Source organism: Pleuronectes platessa, chromosome 16 (assembly GCF_947347685.1).
Source record: "Pleuronectes platessa chromosome 16, fPlePla1.1, whole genome shotgun sequence".
Taxonomy (NCBI): Eukaryota; Metazoa; Chordata; class Actinopteri; order Pleuronectiformes; family Pleuronectidae; genus Pleuronectes; species Pleuronectes platessa.
This window is the reverse complement of record NC_070641.1, coordinates 16,636,451-16,657,806: the sequence shown is the minus strand read 5'-3', so window position 1 is coordinate 16,657,806 and position 21,356 is coordinate 16,636,451. Positions and strand designations below refer to the sequence as shown.

The 21,356-nt window shown below is 42.4% G+C and overlaps 2 protein-coding genes across 7 annotated transcripts in view; one reads left to right on the top strand and one right to left on the bottom strand.

Moving 5' to 3' along the window:
• Positions 1–973: 973 nt before the first annotated feature.
• Positions 974–4,539, top strand: cacng5b (calcium channel, voltage-dependent, gamma subunit 5b). The gene is made up of 5 exons (XM_053443899.1): positions 974–1,169; positions 2,224–2,310; positions 2,842–2,982; positions 3,087–3,232; positions 4,279–4,539. The coding sequence occupies exons 1-5, from the start codon at positions 974–976 to the stop codon at positions 4,537–4,539; spliced, it is 831 nt and encodes a 276-aa protein (XP_053299874.1).
• Positions 4,540–6,882: 2,343 nt separating this feature from the next.
• cyth3b (cytohesin 3b) overlaps positions 6,883–21,356 on the bottom strand; it is a 38,577-nt gene continuing 24,103 nt past the window's right edge. For 4 of the 6 annotated variants that reach the window (XM_053442793.1, XM_053442792.1, XM_053442794.1 and 1 more), the window contains exons 2-13: positions 20,123–20,205; positions 19,524–19,588; positions 18,654–18,720; positions 18,387–18,505; positions 17,880–17,960; positions 16,795–16,907; positions 15,666–15,814; positions 14,959–15,070; positions 12,420–12,496; positions 11,643–11,714; positions 11,325–11,479; positions 6,883–9,516 (exon numbers count right to left, since the gene is read on the bottom strand). In XM_053442793.1, coding sequence (XP_053298768.1) covers positions 9,444–9,516; positions 11,325–11,479; positions 11,643–11,714; positions 12,420–12,496; positions 14,959–15,070; positions 15,666–15,814; positions 16,795–16,907; positions 17,880–17,960; positions 18,387–18,505; positions 18,654–18,720; positions 19,524–19,588; positions 20,123–20,205 — 1,166 coding nt within the window. In that variant the 3' untranslated portion in view covers positions 6,883–9,443. Of the gene's footprint in view, positions 9,517–11,324; positions 11,480–11,642; positions 11,715–12,419; positions 12,497–14,958; positions 15,071–15,665; positions 15,815–16,794; positions 16,908–17,879; positions 17,961–18,386; positions 18,506–18,653; positions 18,721–19,523; positions 19,589–20,122; positions 20,206–20,356; positions 20,407–20,518; positions 20,958–21,356 lie in introns of all 6 variants that reach the window. The other 2 variants (XM_053442795.1, XM_053442796.1) reach the window with 2 other exon arrangements.

The following is a 21,356-nucleotide window of genomic DNA, read 5'->3' as shown; positions in this document are numbered from 1 at the left end:
GGTCATGCTATTTGAGATACCTGTGGTGCATAAAAGAAGAAAAAAAGGTCAACTCACAAGAACCTAGAGGTGGAAATAATTATTGCAGCTCATCTCTTGTAAAATGAGCTCATCATCAGCTGTACCACCTCTCCTCTCCTCTGTCAATCCGTCCTTTAGGTGATTCTTCCCTCCGTCACATCAAATAGATCATTCATGTGTCCGGGGGGGGCTTGAAAGCATCGCCCTGTCACTGCAGATGATGTCTCACTCCAGTATGTGATCACACTCTGACTTGTGCAGGCTTTTATGAATGTCCAACCTTTCCCATCACTGTGGCATTAATGGCTGTAAAATGTCAAAACTCATTCTTGGATTTTCTAATCGTACGAGTGTCTGTATTAGATTTTTATTGACTCCAACTTAATTATTCTTTTCGTCGCGAGTGGGACAGATTTGGCAGCAATGTGGAAAGAACTCAAATGAGTTGTTAGCATCAAAATATTCAAACTAATTCACATGGAAAGTTGCCCATACTTTTCCATCAGTAAGTCGAAAACCTAAACTGAAGGGAGGACGTGAAATCATTTTGTGAAGCAGTCAAGCAGAGTGAGATTTGGACTGGATTTACAACCAGAGATGTTACTGATTCCTGCGGTTGTCCGGCTGCCCTGACATTTCATAAGCGTCTCATCAAGGCAAGTTGATCTGACTTCCTGGATCTGAGAAAGCATTCTGAAATATAATGTGGACAGATGAAGGTCACTCCCTCCTCATCCTGCAGGTCTGTCAATCATCCTCTCCCAGCTCTAAGGCTCAGTGGGGGGGATCTGTGAGCTGGTTGTGTAAAACACGTTGTCTGGGTTTTCATTATCAATTTGCACAACCCTGAGTTTTTCATGGTAAGTGCTGAATATTGCTTCAGTACACCATCAAGGTTTTTAAGCGTGTTCCAGACGTTTCTTTTTATTTTAATCACAGATTGCTGGTCACCATGAGCGCCTGCAGCAGGAAGGCTCTGACTTTGCTGAGCAGCGTCTTTGCAATCAGCGGCCTGGGGCTGCTGGGAGTGGCCGTCAGCACTGACTACTGGTTGTACCTGGAGGAGGGCGTCATTCTGCCTCTGAACCAGAGCACGGACATCAAGACGGCGCTGCACTCGGGCCTCTGGAGGGTCTGCTCCCTCGCTGGTTAGTAGAGGGCACGTGTTCCCAGAACGTGCCAAGATTTGGGTTGAATTTGATCCGTACTCCTGTAAACTAAAGGTGTGATCGTGAGAACATCAGCTTTGGGGCACAGACTGTGGTGATATTTTTTAAAGTGGGTAAAGTTCCCTTGTGCTGTGCAGCATCTACATGTGGCAGCTGCAGGGAGCTGATGCTGTGACACTGACCTATCATCAGATTAGACATTCACACGGAATGACATTCACAATTACTTCATCAGTATGTGTGTGTTTGTGTGTGTGTGTGTGTGTTTCTGTTACAATCAGTCACTGTAAAACAAAGTAATCTCCAAGTACAGTCATTCCTGCAATATGATTATACACACAATTACACTCTCAGAAACACACACATATGAATTTGCACCCACAAGTCTTCAGACGCAGCATCCCGTCATCGTGCCACAGAGTTAGATGGTGGAAAATGTGACAGTGTGTGTGTGTGTGTGTGTGTGTGTGTGTGTGTGTGTGTGTGTGTGTGTGTGAGTGTGTGTGACGCTGAGGTGATAGGAACAGCTGTGCAGCTTAATTTGGAGGATGTGATATAACTCACACCTTGGTTTAAAAAAAAAAACTGATGACGCACTGTGAAGAACTGACTGTAGGAAATGTGAAGGAGTAGATGACAGGATGCAAAGGAAAGTTTTTGTTGATTTTAAATATTGGTAAGTTTTTTTTTAAACTATTAATTGTTATTCAGTTGTATCTACATTTATTAGAGCCTGAGCCAACATGTGCATTACGTGTAAAACTTTCATCACAGGTGTCTAACAATGTGATATCTCACGGAGGAGCCCCTGTGGAGAATCCTTGCATATTTACTTTTGGCCTCTTGAAGGCGATATCTCAAGTCTGTCTTTAGGTCATTTCTGATTTGATAGGATTTCACTTGTCAAACGTCACAGTGAGTTCCCATGAGTCTGGAAAGAAAACAGAAGACTGAAACTCTAGTTTGTCTAGGAATTCTAGTCATCTCCTTCTCTCATAATGTCTCTCCTCATTCCTGCCTCTGTCCTCTGTAGGTGACGAGTCTGGTCGGTGTTTTACCATCGAGTACATCATGCCCATGAACGTCCAGATGACGTCCGAGTCCACGGCGAACATGCTCAGTGAGTAACAGCCTCAGAAACCTCCAATGGCAAATTCAGGCTCAATAACTCTTGATGCGCCTCGGGGTCCTTCACATACAGAGCTGGAGTATTTTTATCCAAACTCTTTTCATTCTTCAATAAGGTTGAGATGAGACCTGCGCCAGACAGTGAGGTCTGAGTCATCGGGCTCCTCCGCAGAATGCTTATTGCCTCTTTAGGAACAATTCACCTCACCCGCTCTTCTGGGTCGCTCAAAGGGAAAGCTTATTGGAGGATTAATCTATAGGAACTCGATGTAATGCGACCAGGTATTGTACTGTATTCATTAAAAGGAGCAGAAGATGATCGAGTGTCTTATCTTTAGTTGGTCTTCTTCAGTCGGTGTGGTTTGGTCAGAACTCAGACTTTTTCTATCAAAAATGTCAAATCCCAAATGAAGCAGCTTCAATTGAATTGAATTAGATCAACGAGACATTCTTCAAGTTTCTCACACTCTTTGAGTTTGAAAAGCAGCTTTGATTATCCACTCTCTCTCCTCCTCTTCCTCAGAGATGATCCGCTCAGCCACTCCCTTCCCTCTGGTCAGCCTGTTCTTCATGTTCATCGGTTTTGTCCTCAGCAACATCGGGCACGTGCGACCGCACCGCACCATCCTGGCCTTCGTCTCTGGAATCTTCTTCATCCTCTCAGGTACCCCCGTCATCCTCCCGCTCTTATCTCTTGTCACTGTCTCCTCTTCTTCTGTTTGATCAAACCCAGATTTTCTTCCCCCTCTTCCTCTCTCTGTGTCTCAGGTCTGGCTCTGGTGTTGGGCCTGGTGCTGTATATTTCCAGTATCAATGATGAAATGTTGAACCGGACTAAAAGCAGTGAGGCCTATTTTACCTACAATTACGGCTGGTCCTTTGCCTTCGCTGCCATCTCCTTCCTGCTCACTGAGGTGAACAACACACCATCACCACCAGTAACAGCCAGTCACCACTGCTGTGGATATCAGCACAAACATAATCCATAATTTACAAATAAACATCTTTCAGAACTAACATTTACAGCAGACTCGATTAGAGCTTTGACAATTGGAAGATTAAGTGATTAAGTGATTGGAAGAAAATGAATGACCAACTTATATTATGATTCAATAATTGTGCAAATGCAAAAATATTTGCTGATTGCAGCTTCTCACATGTGAGAATTGAATCCCTCTGTGATGTGGTTTGAAAATCGTTGAGTGTTCGGCTTGTCAGTATATACAAGCATCTTGAACGATGTTGCATTGTTTGACATTTCAAACAGAGATTTGGAAAGCTCAACCTGGACCTGGGGTGTAAATAACACTTATAATATTTTGGTTTGAAGTAAAGGGTTGTGTCTTTTCAATGATCTTGTTTTTCCGTAAAATCTTTCATAGAATTTAGAAATGAATTTAGAAATGAATCTATTATGACTTTTATTTCACCCAGACTTTCAGAGGTAGATAAATATAATAGTGGTAAGAATCCAGAGTTGTTGTTTTTTATTTAGAGTGTAATCAAACGCAATTTAAAATGTTAAGTAATAAATAATTTACACAATGGATAGATAAATAACCAATACATTATCAATAGATTTATATAAGAATGAAGACTGAAGATTTAAGAGTTAACAGCTATGAGTAGTCACTGCCATCTTGTGTTAGTTGAGAGCAACTGCAGCACAACATTAAACCGTCTGTATCACTATAGTTAATATCTATCTGCACAGCTCATTGTTAGTTTGCTGATACAAATAGAAAATACTTCAGTTTGTGTTGTGTCAATATTCAGATCACAAACTAAGATTCCTGGTGAAAACTTTCAAAATAAAATTGCAATCAGACAGAAGCATTTGCAAAAAAAATAGGAACAAAGTTTTGTTTCAATACAATTTTATTTCCAAGTACTTTGCATGACATGTATTTATAAGTGAGTGGTTCTACTAGTTAGTAATGTCAAACTTGTTCCGCTGCAGAGTGCGGGTGTCATGTCCGTCTACCTGTTCATGAAGCGCTACACAGCCGAGGAGATCTACCAGCCTCACCACCCCGGCTTCTACCGCCCTCGTCTCAGCAACTGCTCCGGCCACTCGGGCCAGTTCCTCCACCCACAGGCCTGGTCCCGTGGACGCAGTCCCTCAGACATCTCCAGCGACGCCTCGCTCCAGATGAGCATCAGCTACCCGGTCCTCCTCAAATGCCCCGACTATGACCAGGTCTCCTCTTCACCCTGTTGAGGGCTCTTCCATCACAGCAGAGGGCACCTGAAGGTTACTGGAGGGTCGTGGAAGATCCAATAGGGTCAAAAGTTCAGGTGAAGACAGAGCTTTCCTTCGAGAAAAAGCTGCAATTGAGGATTGAAGAGGGTTTTGTTTTTTTCAACGAGAAAATATAAAATTATATTATAATGATTCTTTCTTGAGAAAGTCTCAAGAAGTTAGAATCTGAAACGTTTTTTTTTTTTTTTACAGTAGATTAGTTCTTGTTTTAACTTCATCTGAAAAGGGGAGGCATTTTATTTTGGTAGTCTGTTCATTTTCTCCACATCACTGCATTTCTAAAAACTACCTGACAGCAACACTGTCCACATTGGGCTCCTCCAGTCCTCCTGGCAAAATGTCTACAAACTGAACCCCAACATTTCGACCCTCAACCCTGCTGAAGTGAACTTAATCTGTAGCTGCTGACTCTGAATCCAAAACACCATTATTTGTCCCCTGACATGGAGCATGTCAAGACAACAAGTAAAAAAGAGAGGGGGAAAGCAATGATGAAATCAGTGCAGCATTTACAAATCAGAGAGTAGGGTCCGTGTAAAAGGACGGAGCACAGGAGAACAGCTTTGAAAACTGATGTGTAAATAAATACTGAATGATTCAAGTGATGTGCATTGAGGTAAGTAATACAAACATAACTGATGTAGAGTTAAGGTGAATGAATAATATGTTTACAGGACCAGGTAGCAGCAGATGGATAAATACTGTAGCGTGTGAATAGATGTATATACAGCAGATGTGTCACAGCAGCGATGTTAAACTGCCAGTGCAACGGACTCAGATTAGCTGAACACATCAGGACTGAGCCAGATGAGATAACGCAGGTTCGTTCTATATAGATTTTTATATAAGATGTACAGTTGTTGGACATTATTTTTAATTCGTAGTGAGAGTTGCTGTAAAGACGCCGGTACATAGAAGGTGTTATTGATGGTGATTGATTGACTGATTACTTTGTGTAGCATTAAAAACCTTTGGTACAGAGTCTGAATTAATTTGTTAATAATACCCTCCATCAAACTGCAGTTATTTGACATCTGCTATGCTTCATTATCCCACTGAGGGGCCGTATTTTCTTTTTTTATTATATTAAATTGACATTTAACCTCCACAACAAAAAAGTTTTGTTTCAGTTGCAGTTCTTAAAAATATGTTGTTCACGCTTTTCTTGTTCTCCCTTAGAATTCAAAAGTACACGTGTATTTAAATATCATCCGTTGATCCAGTGACACACTGAATTTGTCCTGATATCAATGTGACCAATTTTTCTAATAAACTATTTAAATCTGACACGTGCCTGTCTTGTTTATTGAGGAGCATACATCCTTAAATACAAATAAGTGTCATAAGCTTTCATAAATATAGAGTAGATACATAAAAATCTGAACGATATTAATATTAATCGATATTTGAATTTCAAACTTTCATCCCATTTTGTAAACACTTTTACATTAAATAGAAGGGATTAAGATTTATATAGATATTACAAAACAGAGAAAGGCCATACACAGCAGAGCTATCATGTATTTCTACTGTTGATTCAAGGATCATATCAGAGGATGTAGTTCGCAGAGTCTTAATTCCTCACACACCTGACGACAGACGCATATTTCATTTGAGTTGACCATGATCAGTGATGTTGTGCGGCTCCGGCTGTGGATATTAATGTTTTGAGAACTGAGTCACTGTTTCAGAAATTGTTTCTCAAGTAGAAAAAGCTGCTTGTCTATGAGGTTTGTATTTGATTTGCTTTACTTTAACCTTTCATGTTCAATAAATCTATGTGGCTTGTATTGATGTACTTCTTTTACATCTTCTAATATCATTCTCATTTGTTTTCATCCGTGTGATTGTTTTCAGAACTACACAAAAACTACTCTACTAATTTCCATGCATTTCCATGGAGGGGTGAGGCATGACCCAAGGAAGGAACCAGTTAATTTAGGTGAAGATCTGGATCTATTCAATTTAAATGTGGTTTCATGACTAGACTGGTGGACCTTGTTGGAGGAAGGACTCAAGATAACGTTTTGTGAATGCTTCTCCCAGAGCCAGTAGAGGGCGCTCTCTCCTTACTCATTCTGCTCCACATCTTTTTCTCTCTTCGCCACCAAAATGTTTTCTTTGACCTTTTCTGTTCCCCTTCACTTCTGGTTATATGACCGTTCATTCAGCCAGTTATACACCAGGTGTTTGCACGTTGGAGGGCGAAATGTGTATCAAATCAGCTTGTTGTAAAATCTGCTAATAATTTATGCAAATATGCAGAGACCAGAATCAATAATGAATACGCCATACATCTGCTTTGAGCTTTATGTATACTTTATGTAGATACATTTATTGTACAACGTGACCAATAGCTTTTACAGAGAATATAAAAGTTAATGTAACTATACGCCCACACAGAGCAGCAGAAGATAATTGTCTGCCCTGGAGGCTTTCGTTGTATTTTACAATCACATAGAAAACTACTGTGTTCATAGACATCATAATCAAAGATATTATTATTATCATCCTCACTGATATTACTTCACTAGAATCATCATCATTAAATTCAAACATCATTTTCGCTGTAATCTGTATCATCATCATCATAAATATCTCCTCTCATACTCATCGGTCATGGCTTTTTAACATTGTCACAGTTGTTGATCAATATTCTCATCATCAATATATATTTTCTCATGATTGTGTTTAAGGCTTTTGTAAAGAAGAACCCAAACTTCAGCGGATGCGAATTTGTTACACAGAGTGTGGGTGAGAGACCAGAAACCTATACATTATATAACTTAAGCATACATTGTTTGAACATTTACAGGTAGCAACCATTTCACAAATGAAAATAAATACAAAAGAGTAGGAGGTTATTATAGATCTATAGTTTCTTCTTTTCTCTTCTTAAAGAACACAAAAGCAAGCAAGTATATTTAGGATTACAAACCAAATGCAAACAGGATCACGACAAAACACATCGACCTTCACTGACACCGGACATAGACAAGAAAACCAAAAAGAAAGAGATACAAAATAAAAGAAAGAAGCTTAATCGGACTGGTACCATAGAGAGCTATCGCACAGCCATCACTGAAACTTACTCTTTAGACTGACAGGACCTTCCTAAAGGAAAGTGCTCTTAAAGTTATAATCCTTTAGATTTTCAGAAAATAGATACCATCTATGCTCGTCTTTTCATTTGCAATTCAATGCAATGCTGTAGCTACCTCTCTAAATATCAGCTTTAATTGGCGGTGGTGCAGTCTGCAACCCCAGCACCGGATCTGAAGAGCCGCGACATGTGCAATGGATTCACAGGAAACAAAAGATCCTTGTAATCCATTAAGATAGAGGAATTTTCTTTGTTTAGGTTTGACCATGTGGATCTGCTCAGTGGTCCAATACAAACAGTGCTACACTGGAAATATAGAAGTTACACTATCAGACTGTAATGTTGCTGTAATACAATGTTTATAGTTTGTGACGGCTCAAATTTATTACGAGACATTTGGTTGAGAGGAAAATGCTACGTGGCTGCACCTTAACTGTTTTTAATTGATCTCACAGCTCTATTGAGTTGCTGCTGATATAAATCCAACACTTCCTGCTTCAAATCAAGTGTTTAACAGGCAAAAACTGCTTATTGTCATTCAGTCAAAGGACACTGTATTGTGTTGTAACTGTTACAGAGATTAAGACAAAGATCAGTTACCTAAAATACATTCAGAACAAGACAATGGACATTTCCAGCATTCGTGCGAGGGCGTTAATGGACCAAGAAGGAGCAGCCACAGTGATCTTTAGATGAAGAGCTGCAGGTGACTCCTGTGACTCCTGCTATTGTCTGGACACGAACTCGAGTCATGTGCAGCATGAATCCGTTGCTGTTTTGTTTCATTTGTTGCTTTACTCTGGTGAAGCCAAATCAACCAGGACGGGAAATCTCGAAGATTACAACTTCAAAGTCCAAGAAGTAAGTTTCATCTCAGGCTTTGGCAAAAGCACCACTGCTACTCAACTAAATTAAAAAAGTATGCACATTTCAAAAATCTCTGCTCCACTCAAATAAATGAAATCAGCCCAGCTGACTCCAGACTGTAATGTTAGATCAGGAACCTTAATGTGAGCCAGCTCTGTTTTCTGAGGTCACTCTGAGCTTCGGCCACGGCACCCGGAGAGAAGAACTCAGCACCAGAGTGAGATGACGACAGGGTTTCGAGTGAGGTTAAACTTCACCCGTCACCTCCCAGACACTTCTCCTTTCTCTCCCTCTGTCTATTTCCCTTCCCCACATATTAATATTCAACCTTTCATTTTGACAGTCGTGCTCCAAGTAGCTGACCTCAAATCTGTGCTCTGATCCTGAATTAGTAACTTCTTCATAAAGCACAATGGAGGGGACACTTGAATCACTTATGCACCCACACTGCAGAAGCACACAGACACACTCGCACAAACACACAAGCATACACACGCACGCATACACACACACACACATGCACACACACACTGGTCTATACTAACACACATGCGCATGTGCACCTGAAATCTGGCAGTTGTGCTTTGAGGAGACCTAGAAACATATCATGACCATGAGAGGGAGGTAGGGGGGTGTGTATGAGATGGAGGAGGAACAAACTGATTGGTTGGTTGCTCATGCACATCTGAGTTTCCTGGAGCTCTGCCGTTCCCTCGGTAGTGTGCGATGTCTCCTCAACACAGACTTGTGGACAGTCCAGAAGAATAACTGAGTTTTTCTCAGGTTGACAGTCACTTCTGCGGTGAACCAAGCTATGTAGTGTGTGATACATGTGTTCACGAACTGAGGGAGAGAAAGATGGGCGGTTGGGGGTCGTGAAGATTGTCCCTCCTCACTTCTTGTTAGCGATGCGCCTCTTCCTGGTGGCCAGCATGTCGTAGAAGGGGTCCCTGCTAATGCTGGCCCTGGAGAAGAAGCCAATCAAAAGGACAGCAATGAAATAAATAATATCGCCACATGAGAGTCTCCAGCATCTTTGATATGGAAATGTAGGCACATTTATACAAACCCCTGCCTTAACTAGATCAAAAAAAAAGAAAAAAGTTTGTGCAATGACCTAGTTTGGTTTCCATGGTTTCTGAAGAATTACCCTCCCTCCCCAAGTTTTCTCTTGGTACTCCGGTTTGCTGGATTCCCTCCTCCACAACTTTGCCAAATACGAAGTAAAACACACAATCGCACACTCTCTCCTCCGCTGTTCTGCCAGTTTATAGGTCTGAAGGAGGGAAAACAATGGTGCTCAGGATTATTGACTCTTCCGTGTCCTCCTGCTCCCGGTGTTTTTCGGAGCGGTTGAAAAAGCCGCGTACAGTAAGAGTGAGTGACTCATGAAGCCATTCGGGCTCCACAGAGGAGCCCAGTTTCACGGCTGCTAAATCCTGTTAGCACCAGCACAGAGCACGAGGAGGCTCAACCCCCCACTGCGGATATCTCTGATTCCCTTTACAACTCCATGCGCTGGAGAATGAGTCTGTATACGATGACTATCCCCTCTTTCATACCGCTCATTGTCATTTTCAACAACCCAATTTCATGGAACAAAAACTCCACATGCTAGAGTAATCTAAACCAGGCAAGGCTGCCATGACTAATATGATAGAACAGTTACACTATTTCTGTTCTTAAAAGACGTGAAAGCATATTGAATTTTATGGAACACATATAAAAAGACATATACTCTTCTAAATTAAATTAAATACTGAGTGAGTTCATTCATTCAGAGACAACAGTGCGGGTTCTCCATTGACACGGTTGGTCCAGTATCTTCTGGGTCTTTGTCTTTCTCAAGATAAGCAGATCGTGCAGTTCTCCTCTGATCATCTCTCCATTAGAAGAGGGTGAAAATCATAATTTCCATAAAAAGCCTTTTATCTCCCCAGACCTCCAGTCCTCTCGGACCCCTCTGGTGAAATGCAAGCTGAGGCTTGTTAGCCTCTGTGGCTACGAACGCATCAACCCAGTTCGGAGCTGCAGCCTCCCCTGGATAGGTTTGCTGGGTTTACTGGCTCGCCCCTGGGGTGCTTTAAGCAGTGACTAATCCCACATCATTTCCCCAGTGGATACACAGAGTATGGAAAGAGGGGGAGGAGAGGGAGGAAGAACTGTACTATATATACAAGTGTACTGTTCTGCTGAGCCAACTCTCTTTGACATTGCACCATCTTGTATGCAGCTGAATACAGAGCATCCAACATTTAGGTCACTGCCTCTGATGTAATGTAAGTCTTAACACTTTCACATGTTCATTGTTTCATTGCTGTAAATTAAATATTTGAAGTTCCTGGTGAAGATTTAGGGTTTGAAACCCAAGTCTGGGTCCCTCTACTCTCATCCAGAGGCTAGACGAGATGTTGGTACCACTCAAGGTGACAAAAATCTACATTTAGACATCAACTGCTTTTGAATTCCAGAAACACATATCGAGAAACGTCTTGCTGTTAAGGGCTCAAAGAAGTGCATGGTTGAATTTGGACTTGGGCTCTTTGTGCAGCAGCGGGGTCGTGTTGTCAAGGTTCTGGGGACCGAGTCCAGCAGCCGGATTTATCAGCTCAATTACTGAAGGTCATTTTTACCCTTTGACGAAGAGAGCTAGCATCACCACAGGCCAGGCAAACAGCCCATTCCAAACAGGCAGGTGTAGAACAGGTCCATACAAAAGGTTTCGGTTGCACTGTGCAGGGTTATGTGCCATTTATATAGACAGGGGTCTTACTTGATGGATTTAATCCACTCTTCCTTCTCCTCTGGCGTTGGGGCTGATATCCTGTACACCACATGGTTTCCCTCCACAACGCGGCCATCTGCCTCAGTCTTGCAGGCTTTGATCACCTGGCCCTTGTGATTGGGGTTGTAGAGCTCAAAACAGTTCTAAAGAAGGGGACAAGGAACAGGGCATAAACAAATCGCAGGTTTTTAGCCTGACCGAGAATTGTATTTACAAAAAAGAAACATGTAATAAACACAGGAACCAAAGAGAAAATACACTTGACGTGTGATCTAAGGGTGAGGTTCCTAATGAAGCAACACTCACAGGTTTCCTGGGCTCCTCCACCTCCCTTATGCTGAGATTCTCCAGGGGGATGATCCCACGAGGCTCCTTGTCCTGATGGAGAGACGGTTGAGAGCGAGAAACATGAGAAGACGAAAAACACCCGACTGAACACAAGGAGAGCATGGCTGATGGAGAAAGTTAAAAGGCAAGCAAAGACGAAAGAATAGAAAGAGAAGATCAGAAGAGAAGCAGATGCAGAGGAATAGACTAGAGGAGGAAAGAGGAGACCTGACAAGAGCAGTGCATTAAGGAATCACTTAAGAGGAAGACGAGAGGGGAAGAAACATACAGAAAGGGAAGGACAGAGAGGAAGGAGAGGTTGAAATCCACGGTGACATTTGTGAGCATGGAAATCAACCCTGCTCACCCCTTTTCCTCTCACCCTCGCGGCCCTTTAAAAGAGCTGATAACGTGAGTGTGGAGCAGTCAGGCCAGAGGAAGGGACATAATGATAGCGTCCTCAAGGATAATAATAGGGCAGGGAGAGGACTGTGCTGAGGCAGCAGCTAACAGGGACACAGAGGCACAGATACAAATCTGTGAGGATGCACAAATAAACGTACTGGAGAACCTTAGAAACTGCCATTCCTTATAATCCCAGCATTTATTACGGAAGCTCAGAACTCATAGATGTCCTTCCAGCTTTACATTCAGACAAAATGACATTAAAAGGAACAGAGACCGTTGTCATCTCATTTCGGTCTCATTTGAAACCACTTTTGTTAATCAAAACATCATCATGGGTGCGAGACTCACTGTTGTGTATTCAAAGTAGTAGAGGCAGTTGTCCGTCAGGATGAACCACCGTCGCTTCCAGGTTTTTACTCGGCCCCCTGACAGGAAGACAAAGAGGAGAAGGGAAGTGACACAAAGGCCACAGTGACAGACTCGCTGTCTCGCCATCAGGAAAAAAGAGCAGGGACGTGACCTTCGTCAACGAGGCCGACCAGCAGGAGTTTTCCTTCTCTTGTGCATTCGGAAAAAACTATCTCATAATATCTTATAATGGTACAAATATTCAGAAGTCAGAAAACGGGACTCAGAGAAAAACATACATTTTACATGATTGATTCTAGATGTTTGTTTGTCAGTTCACGGCTGTAATTCAATTTCCTGTGTATGAAAGGCAGCTTGTCATCAATCACATGAGAATATCATGTGACAATTAGACACTGACATGAACACATGCCACTGAAAGGTCGATGTCTGATTTACGTTTATGACGGTATATCTAGTTTTCTAGTTCTGCTATATGTGAACTATGCCCTGTACTTTCTATTGGCTGACTATAGTTTAAAGGGAATTTCATATAAACGGAGCTGAAAAGATATTTCCCATCTATAGACTGAGTTGATGATTTTGATTTTCCAAGAACGAACGAATCTGACATTATTTCTGAATATGTTTTCAAGGTTTCAAGTTTTTTTTTTGTCAAATCATTTACTCTTTTGCTGCACTTAATCTTTTGGTTTAACACACATATGCATTTCTACCTTATGGTGCAGGTGTATCTTTTCAGACATAATTGTGATAAAGAGAAATTATGAAAATGCAGAGTCGCTTGTTCGAAGGGAACTGAAGGAAACAAAGTGTGATCGCAATCGTCACCATCTCTCCCAATTTCTGAGCTTCGTTAAATAACAACTTGCTCCACTGATGAATTATTACTGCCACTGCTTATTCATTTTTTATCAAGCAACAGGATAAAACCTCTTTGGCTCGAAGGAGAGGGGAGCTAACAGCTCTTGATATGAACCTAATGTGGCACCTAGAGCGCCCCTGAAGAAAAACATGCACACAAGGAAGTAAAAGAACTATGACACACACACACACACCGAACCCCAGAGCAAGTTCACCACCTCACGTGTTAACTTCTGCAAAATACATCCGAAGTAAATCAGAGAGGTGAACGCTCAGCACGTTGGTCTGAAGCAGGATTCGGCCCCTGGCAGCAGAAGCTCATGCTGGAGGAAAACCCTGCTGGGGACACTGAGGAAGCTCTGGTGGTGGGGTACGTGTGCCAAGTGTGTGCATGCAGACAATGGGAAATGCATGCACAAGCACACACGTCCAAAAATAAATCATAAGACAAAGACATTCACATGAGCAAGCACAAGCAAACTCTAATGATATCCCCAAAGTGTGTGTGTGTTCCTGATTAGTTCCTCTGTGCACTAAGCATCCCTCACGGTCACAACACTTTTCACTGCAGCATTTCCTTCCTGTTTTTGTGGCGCCTCACATGAGCCTATATGGGCCACACGTATTTGCCAAAGCTTCCTTACATTTCAATAGACTCTGGCTATTGAATTAGCGCGGCCCGAAATTTCCGCTCCAAACAGAGAGATTTGCTAAAAAAGGGATTTATTTCTTCACATCCCCCGGGGTTTATTTTTAGAGAGTCACATTAGAAATGTTATAGTGATAACTGGTGTGGGATATGGCTCCAGGGAGGAGCCCGACTAAAATGTAATCATGTTAGCTCTGTGGGCCTCAATGGGGCTATTTGCATTCATACTCACTGGTTTGATGAGACTACAGAGACATTACAGGGAGTTAAAGGAATGTGCAGGTCAAAGCTGTGTGTGTGTGTGTGTGTGTAAATGTAATTATAATCTTAATCCCCTCCAGTGAGTTTGCCCTTCAACCTTTAACAAACAATAATCAGTAAACTACATCATTTTATGTCCGATAATCAATCCACCTTTAATTTAACAGTAAACAAATAGCGGCTCTCTAAAAATGTTTTTAAATGAAAGGTGATGAGACGCTCTGGTGGTATGTGAAGAATGTTGGAACAGCAGTTTTTTTGTGCTGTGAACTGCAGAGCGGTGGAGCGAGGTCCAAATCAAAAACACATGTAAACAAACAGAAACATGTGCAAGAAACAGAGCCGGAACAAGAACAATAACTGCATTGCATCATTGGGAAAGCATCCCTTGCGCACACTCGCACGAACAAACACACAAACACACAACTATTGAACTGCCTTTAGTCTGTTTTTTTGTCGCTTTTATGAAAATGCTTCAAACCTAACCCGAACTGGAGCAGACAGAGGTGACAGAGGTGCACCTGAATCCATTCCAGGCCAGTGTCACAGTGATTAGAGGCTAATTAGACAGAACCATGTATGACCGGTGTCCTCAGCCTCTATCCTGCAATTTATCTCCTCGTGCCGCTGTGAGAATAAAGCCCCGATTGTAGAGAAAAATGCGAGACTAACCAAATAAAGTCAATTTAATCCAGGATGTATTGCATCCTGTCAGCAGGGGAATGTGCAGGGAGCCACACTAACCTAATTTGAGCAGCCAGCCCTCTCTGTCTGGGTTGAAGAACGTGTGCGTCAGGTCGTTCCCATCATCCTCTGGGATCTTAAAGGGTTCACTCTTGATGCTGTCGTATAGATTCTGCAGAGAGAGAGAGAACAGAAAAGAAAATGAATGGTGCATTAAACACAACATGGACAGATTCAATTCGAATGTCAAAGTGATTCACACCTCGACAACTGGGTGAAACTTTAACAAGTGTTTAGGGCACTTTGAAACAGAGGTAAGTTACAGTCAGTAGATCAACTTGTTTTTGTTTGTTTTCTCACACAGGGCTCACTCAGACATTTTTCAGATATGTCACCAGGGAGCTGGGCAGGAAAAAGTTCCTCAAAATGTCCAGAGCATCGGACTGTGAGATTTGCGTTTTCACATACAGCCCCCCCTGGAATATTTCATCGAAAATGTCCGGACTCGAGTGCTTGTCTGAAAGCAGGTTTTGATATCGCAAAAAGTCGTCAGCAACCTTATCAAGGTGCAGATCTTATTCCGCTGAGCTGCAACGTGTCGATTGGTGAAGAATGACTCCCTGGGTTTCATGGTGGAAAACCCTACAGGCCATACATGCCACTTTTAATTCTCAAAACTTCATGTTTTACCAACACGTTCTATCAAACTCGCATTGCATTGCAAACATTTGTGAACACTGATGATGTAATAAAGCGAAAGCTCTCACCCTGAGTAGATCCTCTGGGAGGTCCCCCCCCTCATTGATCCCTCTGTTCATGGAGATGAAGCGCTCCACAGGGGGCTTGTCTCTGACGTTGGGATTGTGCAGGCTGGTGTTCAGCATAATGATGGCAAACGATAGGACATAGCAGGTGTCTGTGGGGGGAATTAACCAGAGTGTGAGTCGGAAACATAAACTGCAGCACAGCTTTGTCTGCGGGGTTGGAAACATCTTTTCTGCTTGCTTGCAGTTAATGGAACTGAGTGGAGATGGTGACAAACTATTGATCTCGTGGTCTTCAATTGTTGATCATTAATTTCTTCATAGTTACAGAATGAAATTGAAAACATTTTTAAAACAAGCAGAGGCTGAAAAGTGGTGGATATTCAACTCATTTATTCTAAAAGTACTGATATTAAGTACCAGTACCAATGTTTTTTGATTAATTAGAGAGAAATTAATGAATACAGATTAAGTCCATGAACTGCTTCACATCATAACTCCTGGGATTCGTCCTCCACTCATCCACCCACACACTTCCTGCCCCAGTCAACATCCTCAGCTCTGCGATTTACGGCCCAGCATGCACCAGTTCTGAGAGATGACCAATAACTTAGTCTGGGTGTGTCTCCACTGCAGCACATCAATATTCATGACCCGAGCTGTCACCTGTGTCCTCAACACTCGCTCGGTTAACACAGGAGCAGCCTGACAACGTGCGACGGGGCCAAGACTCCACTAATGACCTCTATTGACCCCTGATCAATTTCATTATCACGGCTGGAGACACGAATACTGATTACAGTGCGATTGGGGGGGCAGGCTTCTAGCAACCGTGGAAAAATTGAGAAGTAAGTGGACTGCTGGTGACGTTCAGATTGAGAACAAGAAAAATGAACAGGTTTTCTGGCTGTGGAGTGAGACACTGTTTATCATATGTAAGATTTACAAAGTCCAAACAGGTCCAGCTGGCTAATGAAGGAAGACAGACCATCAGGAGCATTGATCTGAGCCTGAGGTGGTCTGGCTCGCCCATGTTATCTGTCCTGGACTGTCTGGCTCAGTCTGACTCATATATCTGCTGCTGCATGTGTGTGTGTGTGTGTGTGTGTGTGTCTGTGTGTGTGTGTAGTACCTGTGGACTGGAAGACTCCAGGATTGCATTGGCAGTACCTGGAAGCAAATGCCTCCATCATGCGATCAATCTTCTGGGCTTCGCCAGGAAGTCTGAAGCTCCACAGAAACTGCCTGTTACAGCAGGAACAGAGGGAGAGAAAACAATTTAACATGTGAAATATTGATGTAAATGAGTTTAACACTAATTAACAAGTCTATTATTGAATAAATCAGAGAACATATGGAATAAATTAACTCAGAAGGGTTTTATACATTCTAATAACTAATCACAATATCAACAAGAATCATTTGACTTTATTAGCAACAAAGAATAGTTGCTGGAACATTTTTTTTTGTGATTTTTAGGGCTGTCAATATGCAAGTTTCTTCCTTATCATTTCTGATAAGAGTTAGATGAGCGAGCATGACACGCAGGTTTGCTTGACACATCACCCTCCTGTGGTTACCCATAACCCCCCTCTTTACGTACACCCACAGAGATGTTTACATGCATCCTTGGAGAACCATAATTCCAGGCTGAATACTGACATTAGCGCTGCATGATTTCAGCCTCTGATTCATTCCTGTGCACAGGCATTTCACCCTGGATCAATTTTTGCCGCAGCTCAATATGATGTCATCCCACAGTTCAATGCCTCGGCCAATCAAATATTTTTAGGATGTTTTTTTGTTATATGCTTAGTTGCTGTAAATCAACGGTTCACCTGACAACTGTCTAGATGATTTCAAGTAGAGTAGTGAGTGTTTTTAAATCCCAATGTGATTGTGATGATTGTACTTTTGAGTCTGAAATAAAGCTAAACTAACTAGTTCCATCTACAAAATCACACTTTTGGCAGCTCCAAAACAACAGTTGCACTTTACTGCCACTGGTTTTATAGAGCGGTGAAGAAGAGGTTATTTCCAGTACTGTTCGGTTAGACTCTGTTATGCACTTATATTGGATCGTTATTTGGCATCATGTATCAGGAAAAGTAGTATCAGAACATCACTCATTTTAAGAGACTTGAAGTCATCTCCAACTGGACATCGTGGACTGTAACACACTCTTTTTTATGACCACAGTTTTCCTTTGTCACTCACCTTAAGGCTTGTACGAGGTTGAGGTCCGCAAACTCATGAAGCTCCACAAATGCCTGGAGGACCTTGATGTTGAAGTCGTCCCTGGAGGAGAGGACGGACACATTCAAATATTTTAACTCCTCTCTCCAAACAGAAACAGACTCTTCACTCCTTTTATCTCGAAATACGCAGGGTACAGCGACTGTTTCACATTTTTTGGAAACTTAATCTCTGAGGCCCGGTCACAGCACCAGTTTCAGATGGACAGCCCCAGTGTGGGCTGAGACAGGCAGCGTGAAATCCCCGTTGTTTTGACTGTCCTATCTTCGATAAGAGCCACATGTCTGCTCAGATACTTTATTGGCACCATCTCCCTCATCGCTGCTCTGGTCCATAAATCCAGACTATCAATTTCCTGGGGCTTTATACTCACATCTGAGCACATGCAGCGCCGATCGGGCACAGAGATGGGGAGCGGAAAAAAATAGAAAGGTGGACGGAAAACAGAGGGAAAACTGGAGAGCTCACCGTTCCCCCAAGTAGTCCCCGATGACCGTTTTGTTGAGCCCCTCGCCTTTGTAGAGAAACTGTGCAATGTCTTCCGGAGTGTGCTGCAGAAGATCATTCTCCAAAAGAAACTGGATTCCCTGTTTCAAAAAAAGAAAGAGTGCACAGTTTCATTTCAGTTCCCCACGGACGGCTTGGAGATTTTCATTTGTTCAAGAGGCCCAATCAAATTATGAAACCATAATTCAACAGTTGTATGGATTCTGGGAGTTCAGGGTGGGGCCTGACCTTTTTAGGGTCCATGTTGAACTTCTTTCTGCCCATGGCGATCTGTTTGTTTCTCTGTGTGGTTTTGCTGCAGAGAAAAAAAAAAATCAAAGGAACGTCCATCAAATAACCGTGAAGGGTTTGGTGTTGTCCTCAGGCTGCTGTGTTTTGTTCACTAGGTCGGTTTGTGATGGTTCGTCCAAGACATGATTTGCCTTTGGTAATTTACGACAGGAGAAAAACTGATAATACCTTATGAATGATGAACACGTGATTTTGTTTTAATCAACTGTGCTGCATCACTGTCTTTATTGTACCCCACCTGCAGCCTGGTGCTCATTCTGTATGCAGCCCAAAGGGAAATCTCCACCTATGTGTGTCTGTTCCTATGTTTCCTGTGGGCCCAAAATATCCTGAGCCCCTTTCCCACCTGCATCTCAGATTGTGAACACACTCAGACGACTCACACAAACACACAAACACGCGCACACATGCACACACGCGTAGATTGGAACCGTCTGAAAAAATACCGTTTGGCTCATGTTTGGTCAGGGGACACTCCCACTTCACTCCTCAAACAAAAGGGGATTAACACACAATCGGCGCACACACACATACACACAGACACAGACATACACGACAGGTGTGTGGCGCAAAGCGGAAACAACTATATATCTGTAAAGAAGACAATAAAGAATCAAGTAGAGCTGAAACTATGAGTCAATTAACTGATTTGTGAATTGACAGAAGAAAACTATTCACATAGTACACAAGAGTCAGTGGTTGAGGAAGTACTGAAACATTTATGTATTCGTTGATATTTGCAGCCTGAGAATAAAAATGTGTATTTTTATTAATGAATGCAGGAAAAGGAACCTTAAAGGAACTCACCTCTCCCCCACACAGGTTAGCTGCTCAATCTCAGTCATGACCTCTGCGATCTCAAACTTCAGCCGCTGCAAAGAAGAAAACAGGAAAATAACTCTTGTTCCATATATTTAAATTGGTCTTTTATTACTTTTAAATAAAAAGACCGTGAGGAGAGGAGGTAAAAACTCGGAGGATCGTCATTTGATGATGATGATGATGGTTACATAAGATTTAATAGCGAAGAGCATCCAGATGAAAGGTTCCCTTTCAGTTACAGTGGGGTCTGGACGATGCGGTGAAAATCAATATTACACTATTTTAATAGGATCATCTCATGAGGGTATTTCTGCCTTTATTAGAAGCTGGATCGTTAGGAGGCATCGGGAAAGGTCTGATAGGATCGAATCTGGGCGTATGCTGCTGAGTGTATGCACAGGGAAAACACATTAATCAAACTATGTTCAATACGTAACATTATTTAGCAGCTTCAATAACACATTCCATTGATTTAGGGTATGCCAAATATAATCGATTTAGAACGATTTGGTAATCCAGCCATAACTTCTAATAACCGTCTGCTGTCGGAACAAATAAAATCTTATTCATGGACTGTTACTCACTTCAATATCATCCAGCAGCTCTTTTTTCCTGCGTCGTATGTTCGACAGCTCATCTTTTTCCTCCAAAGACAGGTCCTCGGGTACTGGAAAATACAGAGAGAGGAGAAAAATTGAAAGAGTATATGTGTGAGAGAGAGAGAGAGAGAGAGACAGAGACAGAGACAGAGAGAGAGAGAGAGAGAGAGAGAGAGAGGAAGGGGGGCAGGGTTGTGAGGATGGATTAAATTAATTCACCTTCCTACTAGCCAGGCAGAGTCACAGGGATTAAGCCTGACAGTGCATTCCTGTTCAATGAATCCACGGCAGAGATATTAATCATGACCTAAATTAACAGACTAACAGACAGAGTTGTCGTTTCATTTTGAAACCTTCGATTGAACACGATATGCTGCAAACCTCGAACATGTATCTGTGGCCTTGTGTTACTCCCCCTTTCATATCTGTCAAATAAGACACCACCGAGGAGGAGAACATGGGGTCGAAGGCAGGAGATGATGACAAATGGACTGAAGTTGTGGAAGAAGTTCGATCTGTTTTATTGGCAACTTGAGGACCACCTGGCGAATGGGAGTCCAATATTCCCAATCTTATCGCTCTTGTGCCTTGTGGTTGTAACAACTCCTGAGGGAAATAACTGTCTCTTCAGCTGCTCCACACATGTGCAGTTGGGGCCCAGGTAGTGTCAAAGCCATGGGGACGACTTGGAGGGGACATGAACATTTGAAATTGAGAAGCCCATTTATTTCGGGGACATCCAAAGTATTCCTATAGTGGAGATTGGTGATATCAGTCTCGCCGCTCTCTACCATTTTCTCTGGCGGAGTCTGACAGGAAGCTGAGGAGGAAGAGAGATGTGCAGATATGATTCTCAGTTCGTACATTGTATGATAACCATCAGCTTTCATAGCGTGAAACCTGTGTGCCGCTGCAACACTAGAGATCGTACAGGTGTATCTAATAAAGTGGCAACGGAGTGTAAACAGTGTTATGTATGTCCAATAGACAGCAGCTGGTGGGAGCAGATGATAAAAAAAGTCATTTCTCGTGAGAATTTTTTTTCAAACCAAATTAAAACCACACAAACTTCCCTGTTGAAAGCAGATGATTTCCATGAATAACATCCTGTGTGTTTGACACGCAAACACACACACACACACGCACACACACACAGACCACTGAGCATCTGGCGAGGTCCGCCCCCTCAAATATTGGCTTTCTGATCGTCAACTCCCGT

Excerpts from the sequence above, each read along its gene's own strand:
- cacng5b (XM_053443899.1), top strand. The coding sequence starts at position 974 with ATGAGCGCCTGCAGCAGGAAGGCTCTGACTTTGCTGAGCAGCGTCTTT. Across the intron at positions 1,170-2,223 it reads GAGGGTCTGCTCCCTCGCTG|GTGACGAGTCTGGTCGGTGT; the intron begins GTTAGTAGAGGG and ends TGTCCTCTGTAG. Across the intron at positions 2,983-3,086 it reads AATCTTCTTCATCCTCTCAG|GTCTGGCTCTGGTGTTGGGC; the intron begins GTACCCCCGTCA and ends TCTGTGTCTCAG.